The 8977-nt window shown below is 40.8% G+C and overlaps 1 protein-coding gene across 1 annotated transcript; it reads left to right on the forward strand.

Moving 5' to 3' along the window:
* Window positions 1-892: 892 nt before the first annotated feature.
* On the forward strand, window positions 893-8765 carry AKAP4 (A-kinase anchoring protein 4). The gene is made up of 5 exons (XM_016218512.2): window positions 893-988; window positions 1952-2002; window positions 2552-2653; window positions 5666-7807; window positions 8610-8765. The coding sequence occupies exons 1-5, from the start codon at window positions 893-895 to the stop codon at window positions 8763-8765; spliced, it is 2547 nt and encodes an 848-aa protein (XP_016073998.1).
* Window positions 8766-8977: the final 212 nt, after the last annotated feature.

An 8977-nucleotide genomic window follows, 5' to 3' on the forward strand; every position in this document is an offset into this window, starting at 1 on the left:
TTAATATGATTAGATTGTTCTGGATGTCTAGCAAGAAGAAGAAAGAGAAAGGAGGTTTCAAAGTGTTATGAGCTGGACAAAATGTGAAAGAATTATATGTACCTTCCTAGAGAGAATAGAAAAAGGTTGTCATAAGCAGACAGCCTGAGGTAGTTTTGATTTGAAGGGGTAGTGAGTTTGCCAACCTGCTACACCTTTACTGCGGTTGCTATAGTTTCAGGCATTGTGACCCAACAAAGTGTGGTGTCATACCCCAGGGTCATAGGCAGCAGAAAAAAGCTTTGGGCCATCAGTCTTGTCCAACTGCTGACGGGGGTGGCAGCCAGCTGTGGGTGCCCAAGAACTTGGCACTGCCCAGATCCATCTAAAGGGGCACATCTCCCTTCTCGGTGGCACATTTTCAGCTAAAAGAAAAAAATAACTTCATTATCAAGGTAATGAGTTTATAAATTTCATTTTTTTACAGTTCTTTAGAATCTGGACCTCTAGGCCTCCCTCTCTTTCTAGGCTAGTGATCTCTAGCTCTGGAAAAAAAGAAACTCCCTCTTTTGAGGGTGTGGGAAGTCTTTTCCTAAATCTTTGGGAGAGCCCTAAAAGATCTTTGTGGGGGTAGTGATAAAGGGTAGGGATGTAGTGTTATTATGTGAAATGATAGCTGGGTATGAGACGGGGGGGGAGAGAGAGAGAGAGAGAGAGAGAGAGAGAGAGAACAAATTATGCTAAAATGATCCTGATGATTTCAGAGTGTCCTTTCCCCACTGCTCACCTCACCAGTTCCTAGCCTAAACCGATATTAAACACAGAGATGGGTTTCAGGGCCCTCTGATCCAAACTGAACCAGTTCCTAAAAGCCATATATAAGCCTTTTAGATTACTTTTTTTGTCTTTCCAGATGTCCGATCCTATTGACTGGCTACACAGTTCCAGGGGTGTGTGCAAGGTCGATCTCTATAGCCCAAAAGAACGAAAAGAACAAGAACGGAAAGTGGTAAGATACAAAATTACTCCTACCAAGGTGTGGAAGGGATTGGCATATGGATACAGATATACTGGAACCCAGGATAGATTAAGGGAGGGTGATAGTGTCACTTCTAAGTAACCAAGTTCAATAAAGTCTGTGGGGGACCAGTATGCTTATACATCGTAGAGGAACAAATCAAGGGAAGGGTAGGATGAAGAGTAGTAAAGGAGCTGCGGAGGGAAGGCTAAGGGAAGCCTCAGGGGAGGAGTGGTGGTTGCCTAGTTACCAGCCTTTATTACCTAACCTCTGAAGTAATAATAATATCACTTAGCTACCAGTAAGTTGTACTAAAGTAGGACTCCCCAGGAGGGCAAAATACTTCATGTTCTGTTTCCCAAACTTTGAGTTATTTGCGTAGTACTTCACATTTTTCTATCATGCTCAAGTACCACTTGTACTATTATTTATTTAATATGTTTCTGAAATATTTTAAAAATTTATTTACATTTAAAATTTACCATCATCCTAAACAACAGTATCCATAATATCACAAGTTTGATGTTCTAGTATGTATTTTTCTTACTCAACAATTAAAAATACACCTATTAAACACAGAAATGTTTAACCATGTACTACCTAAAGTTTTCTATAACATCAATAGTAAAAATACCACATTTGGGGAACACTAGTGTAGTCCTAAGTTCCACTTTTGATTTTGTGTCAATTGGGCAAGCCACCTCTCTTCTTACTTTACTCAATAAATGTGGGTATTTTGGGACAGGTACGTATTCTCATCTGGAAGATATGGTAATAAGATTCTGTCTGCTTAATAACATTTACTATGTACAGGTAGTCTGCTAAAAGCTTTGCATGCACTATCTCAATCAGTCCTCACAAGAACCCTATACGGTAGGTGCTTTATCATCTCAAAGAGAAACTACAGTCTTTTCTCTAGAATTCTTCTAAATGCATCCTCTTAATTTGATGCAGATATGTTTTGTCGATGTGTCCACCCTGAATGTGGAAGATAAAGGTTCCAAGGTGGGTATTCTCTGCTCCCCTCAGAGTTGGAATGGGGGGGGAAACTGAGGAATGGGTTATCAGTGATGGCATAATAAAAGGGAAAGGCTGTGGCAGAGGGTGGAAAGGTGGAGGGGATTCAGGTGAGAAGTAATCATTCTTGTGAGCCCAGGATCTTCGGTTGAGAAGTTAATGTCACTCTCGATACCAAATCTCATCTTAGGAGCCACTTACATTGCTGGTAAGGATAAAAGAACTAAAGCGTGGAAGACAGCATGTCAGAACAGTGGGGGGAAAAAACTGTCCAAAAGGTCAACAATTAATGAAATGTGATTCCTGAGATTGATTGCTTTGTGAATACCTCTGAGGCATGGTAGTAACTTGTGGAGAGAAAGGTCTCATTCTTCAAAGACTAGTTAGCATTACAAGCATACTTTTCCTTCTCTTTTGAAAGGAAAACAGATAAGAGATATGATATTCATGCTTTGAAGTGGTAGCAGGCAGAGAGGGCAACTTGGAGAGATCTCAAAAAGCAACCATTCATAAGAATCTCATCCCTTAATTCAATAGGATGCTGGTGGTTCCAGTTCAGGAGGTGACTTAGCTCTGGAGCATCTAGAAGATAAAGAAATTATTGTGATCAAGGATATTGAGAAGAAAGACCAGTCCAAGGTATGCCTAGCCTTTGAGTTTGCCCTTTCTTATTCCCAGAGCCCAATGCTGAGTCTGAGGACACTGGTTCAAAGATGGTAAGAGAACTATCATCAAACAGGCCCATAAATTTGACTTCTATGACATTCTAGAGAACACAGGCCTAAGTTCAGTGTCACGGTAAGTTCAATGACCAGGTAACTATCAATAGCACTAATCACAGAGGCTCAGAATGCCCTTTCCTGATTTCAAACACCTACTCCACAGAATCTTGCTATCCTTATCCTAACAAAGATATGGGCTTATAAGCAAGATCTTTTGCAGTGTTGTTTGTTGTCTTATAATGGATTGTGTGCCCCACATTGCTTAGAGTCCAACAAAAACAAAGATATATGGAGCAGAGAGACTCCACGACGACCAAGAACTGTAGTTGCCAGGTTCCCAAGGATATATGGAGCAGAGAGACTCCATGACAACCAAGGACTGTAGTTGCCTGGTCCCCAAGGATATATGGAGCTGAGAGACTCCATGACAACCAAGGACTGTAGTTGCCTGGTCCCCAAGGATATATGGAACAGAGAGACTCCATGACAACCAAGGACTGTAGTTGCCTGGTCCCCAAGGATATACAGAGCAAAGAGACTCCATGGCAACCAAGGACTGTAGTTGCCTGGTCCCCAAGGATATACGGAGCAGAGAGGCTCCGTGACAACCAAGGGCTGTAGTTGCCTGGTCCCCAAGGATATACGGAGCAGAGAGACTCCGTGACAACCAAGGACTGTAGTTGCCTGGTCCCCAAGGATATATGGAGCAGAGAGACTCCATGACAACCAAGAACTGTAGTTGCCTAGTTCCCAACCCTGTTGTCTAAGAGATTACCCAGACTGTTAGGTAACATAAAGTTAAAAGCAATTAGATTTGCACATCACTGTCACATACAGAATCTTTTTGTTTTTTGTGTAACTATCCTAAATTATATGTTAGGTTCCTGATTTGGGGTGGGCATTAGAGCTCATGACAAATCACCTTCATAGTCCTGAAAGCCTGGAGTGGCTGATATTGGAACAGGATATTTGGCTTTAGCACAAAGGAGTCAAAGATTTCCTGTTCTGTGTTCCTATACTCATAAGCAGAAACAACATTTCTGGCCCCAGACACATTTGGAGTGATGAGATTGGTCCGTAAGGAAGAAAAAACTATTTACAAAATATTCTTCAAAGAGTTTTGTGTTCAGTGGGGGGGGGGGGCACTCCATTTTGGAGTCTTAAGAAAGGGATAAATTATACCTGATGTTTATTTTTAAAAGTGCAGCCCATATTTCCTACATTCAATGCACATCTACTTGATTGTAACCTAAGCCCATTTACAAAATGTTGAACTTATCATGACCTCGCATTTCTAGGAATTCAGTGAAAAGAGAGGAGACGAAGCAATGGAAGGGGCAAAGAGGGCAATGGTACTTAACACTGAGTAGAAGATGTGTACAATACATATACACATATCTAGACATGAGCATATACACATAAATTTACACAAAATGACATCAATATATACATTTATATACATCAATAAAAATATTTATACAAGCAATAACACATGTGACACTGGTAAACACAAACATTGATACAGCAAATATACGTATATATATATTCATAAACAATGACTTATGGACATACGACATATACAAAGGTATACAGAGTCAAATGCATTGGCATGCCCACATGTGACACATAAACATCCATATTCACATCCACGCACACCATGTTAACACAGCCTTGATCAAAACACAGTGACCATACAGACTCAGGTATAGGCATACACTCTTATACAGAGTGGGGCAAAAGTAGGTTTACAGTTGTGAGTACACAAAACACAGAGTTTATTCTTGAATAATTGTTGTATTATTTTCCATATGAAACCTACTTCTGTCTTACCCTGTAAATATATCTCATATTGACACACACACAAACTTAAACAAAGTGACACACATTTGTATGCATTGACATTCACTAACACACATTTGTATGTATTGATACACACATTGACACAAATACAATGACATATCCACTCATGTATTTACACACATACTCCAATACTCAAGGTGTGTGTAACCCTGACACACATTCTCAATGATTGACATAGCATATAAGTATAACATAAACTGATACCCAATTTATTCACATACAGTCATACAATCACCTATTAATACATATTCATATTTTAACATACACCCAATTTATTGATATACACAGTCATTATACAATCACCTATTAACACATATTCATATTTTAATATACACATTTATTAATGTTATACATTAATATATTCATGAGTATGTATGTTAATATGTGAATTTATGCTTTAACATAAAATATATTTATAGCTTCATGATACATGCTATTGGATTTATATCATAAATATGTATGCAGATCACTCAAATTGACACTTTCTCATTTACATATTCAGAGACACACTGAAACACTCATATTTTTACATTCACACACATGTACAAAATATACACACTAACATGCACATGCTTGCACATACAGCAGGCATGTAGAATAGGTATTGATGTCAACACATGATTCCACAGGCTTACATATAGTCAGTCACATGTGTGCACTAACATACATGCATACACACACATTTTGACACACTAACAACACAGATTGACATTCTCACATCTTCTGAGATATTCACAGTAATGAATTGCTATATTGTTATTCATACACACAGGCACATTGACACAATTTTGACACATATTGAGATAAGCATAACATGCTCAGGTGAAATTGACAAACATATTGATAGCACTTGCATATAGTTAATTGTACAAATGTATATACTCTGAGCTTTTGTTGGTACCACCTGTGCTTGAATGTATGTTAATGGATATAATTGTATATTATGTTTCCATGCAAATTCTAAAGGTCAAATCCCTAATATGTGCGGTTTAGAAAGATGTATCTTCTAAATAAAACAAGGGGAGGGGAAGTAGCCTCCCCAAACTCTTGGGTGTTCTTCTTTTTTTAGACGGAGGGATCTATATGCCTTTTCAAACAAGCTCCCTCTGATCCTATAAGTGTTCTAAATTGGCTTCTCAATGATCTCCAGAAGTATGCCTTGGGTTTTCAACATGCACTAAGCCCCTCAGCCTCTAGCTGTAAACATAAAATAGGAGACTCAGAGGAAGAACATCACAAATTTCCCCATGAAAACTGCTACAGCGTTTATGCCGATCAACTGAATGCCGATTATATGGCCAACAGACCTCAAAGCCTACGTCTAGAAATGACTGCAGCCAAAAATACCAACAATAACCAGAGTCCCTCCACCCCTCTAGCAAAATCTCCTAGCACTCAAAGGGCAATAATCTCTCCTGAGGGAGAATGTTCCATGGATGACCTTTCCTTCTATGTCAACCGGCTATCTAATCTGGTAGTCCAAATGGCCCATAAGGAAATCAGGGAGAAGTTGGAAAATGGAAACAAGTGCTTTCATCATTCAATCTATCCACCCTGTGGGGACAAAGGGAAAAACAGCCCCCGCAGTGCTGTGAGCAAGATCGCTTCTGAAATGGTTCATGATGCTGTGGAAATGACCTCTGCAGAAATGCGGGGCACTGGGGAAGAGTGCAGGGAAGGTGGCCGGAAAACGTTTTTGTATAGTGAATTATCCAACAAGAACAAGGGGGTAGACAAACAAATATGCCAAAGAGATAGCAAAGAATTTGCAGATTCCATCAGTAAAGGGCTCATGGTTTATGCAAATCAAGTAGCATCTGACATGATGCTTTCTGTTATGAAGACTTTGAAAGTGCATACCTCTGGGAAGCCAATTCCTGCCTGCGTGGTCCTGAAGAGGGTGTTGTTAAAACACACCAAGGAAATTGTGTCTGATTTGATTGACTCCTGTTTGAAGAACCTGCATAATATCACTGGAGTCCTGATGACCGACTCTGACTTTGTCTCATCTGTCAAGAGGAATCTGTTCAACCATGGAAAACAAAATGCTACAGATATCATGGAGGCCATGCTGAAGCGCCTGGTTAGTGCTCTGCTTGGAGAGAAGAAGGACACTAAATCGCAGAGTTTGTTGTATGCATCTTTGAAAGCCGGGTCCCATGATCTCAAGTGCAAGAACCAAAGTAAGAACCAAAGTCTTGAATTCTCCACCGTGAAAGCTGAGATGAAGGGGAAGGACAAATGCAAAATAAAATCAGATCAGTGCAAGTCATTGACCGGTGCTGAAAGAGTTGGTGAACACATCCTCAAGGAAAGCCTGACCATGTGGAACCAAAAACAAGGAACCCAAGGCAAGATGGCTGGCAAAGCATGCACAAGTAAGGAAGAAAAAAGAGAAAAGATCAGCTCTTCCACAGATTCTCTGGCAAAGGACTTGATTGTCTCCGCCCTTAAGCTGATTCAGTACCATCTAACCCAGCAAGCCAAGGGTAAAGATTCACTTGAAGAGGAATGTCCTGGTTCAACCATGGGCTATATGACTCAGAGTGCCCAGTACGAAAAGAGTGCTTCTGGCCAAAGTGCCAAGGCACTTTCAATGAAACATCTAGAATCACGTGGAGCTCCTGGGCCATCTACCTGTCTAAAGGAAGCTCAACAGGCAGACTGCCAGAAGTTGGATGTGTCAAACATTGTTCTATCACTGATTCAGAAACTGCTCAATGAGAGTACCTTCAACTGTGACGAGCTATCTGAAGGTGAGAACAAGCCTTCTGAGCCCAGGTCAAACAAAGCAACTTCCATGTCCAAGAGAGGAGAAGAACAATGCCAGGAAAATCCAGAACTTGACTTTATCAGTGGGATGAAGCAAATGAACCGGCAATTCATTGATCAACTGGTAGAATCTGTGATGAAACTGTGCCTTATCATGGCTAAGTATAGCAACAATGGGGAAGCCCTTGCTGAGTTGGAAGAACAAGCAGTCTTGGCAAACAACCCTCATTACCAGGTTGGTGGCCCCAGATGTAGTCACGATGGTGCAATGTCACAGAACTATGAAAACTTCCCTGGGCCAGAAGTCATCGTCAATAATCAGTGCTCAACAAGTAGCTTGCAGAAGCAACTCCAGGCTGTCCTGCAGTGGATCGCAGCCTCCCAATTTAACGTGCCTATGCTCTATTTCATGGGAGACGAAGATGGACAACTGGAAAAGGTAAGCAATGATAAAGCACAAGAAGAAAGAGGCTTGGAATGGGCAGGGGCAGGGAGGCAACATTGTATTTAGAGCTCAAGAGCAGTCCACTTTTTTTTTCAAGTCTGCTCTTTACCATTTGCCTTATGAATTTCTTTCATTTCATAAAAAGACACAAAAGTGGTGAACCATTATGTGAGGCTTTGGTACCTCAAGGTATGCACATTTCAGCCAAGAGGAGAAGAGTAAGATTAGCTTTCTTTTATCAATGATCCTTTAAACAAACTATTTGGTAAGACATTGAGGAGCAATTTTTAAGTCTTATGTTTTGAATTTGAAGGCCCTCAAAGGACTGGAGAGAAAAGAAAGTATCCTTTTCATTTTGATCTATGCCATTAGAGGAGGGTCAAGGAAAAAGGAAAGGAAAGCCAATCCTGGATATGTGACAGTTTTTTGTTTTTTTTAACCTCACTGGAGGATATTTTTCCCATTGCTTTTCAAAGAGAGTGGAAAGGAGAGAGAGAAAGAGAAACATCCATATGAGATAGACATACCTATTGGTTGCCTCCCACAAGTGCCCCAACCAGGGCCAAAGATCAAGCCTGTAACCGAGGTATGTGCCCTTGACTGGAATCGAACCCAGGACCCTTCAGTCCACCAGCCGATGCTCTAACCACTGAGCATAACCAGCTAGGGTTGTGACGGCTTTTACTCTAATCTTAGAATCATGGGTGGAAAGATGGGGGGGGTAGTTCACTTTGTCCATCTGGGCCCCTTCTCCAAAAGTATCACATGACTCAAGCTATCTGTGCTCTTCCCACAGCTTCCCGAAGTTTCAGCTAAAGCAGCAGAGAAGGGTTACAGTGTAGGAGATCTCCTTCAAGAAGTCATGAAGTTTGCTAAGGAACGACAACTGGATGAAGCTGTAGGCAACATGGCTAGAAAACAACTGCTGGACTGGCTGCTCACTAACCTGTGAGCTACCAACGCCTTCAACACCTCCCTAGTCACTCCCCTCCTTCCCCCCAGCAGCATTCCATGCCAGCTGGGCACCCCGTCCATTAGGCCATTGAACAACATACTTCACGATTGTATTTCCCAATACATCTGAGCAGTTGGACTGTACAGTGTAAGGTGTTCAATAAGCTAGATAACAGCATGAATAAAAAAATATAAAAAAATATGATTGTT

The sequence above is a fragment of the Miniopterus natalensis genome, chromosome X (genome assembly GCF_054644295.1).
Source record: "Miniopterus natalensis isolate mMinNat1 chromosome X, mMinNat1.hap1, whole genome shotgun sequence".
Classification (NCBI taxonomy): domain Eukaryota; kingdom Metazoa; phylum Chordata; class Mammalia; order Chiroptera; family Miniopteridae; genus Miniopterus; species Miniopterus natalensis.

Bases quoted from the DNA above. Each gene is read 5' to 3' on its own strand.
- AKAP4 (XM_016218512.2), top strand. From the start codon at position 893: ATGTCCGATCCTATTGACTGGCTACACAGTTCCAGGGGTGTGTGCAAG. The intron at 2,003-2,551 runs GTGGGTATTCTC...TTAATTCAATAG, and splicing joins TGGAAGATAAAGGTTCCAAG to GATGCTGGTGGTTCCAGTTC. The intron at 2,654-5,665 runs GTATGCCTAGCC...TTCTTTTTTTAG, and splicing joins AGAAGAAAGACCAGTCCAAG to ACGGAGGGATCTATATGCCT.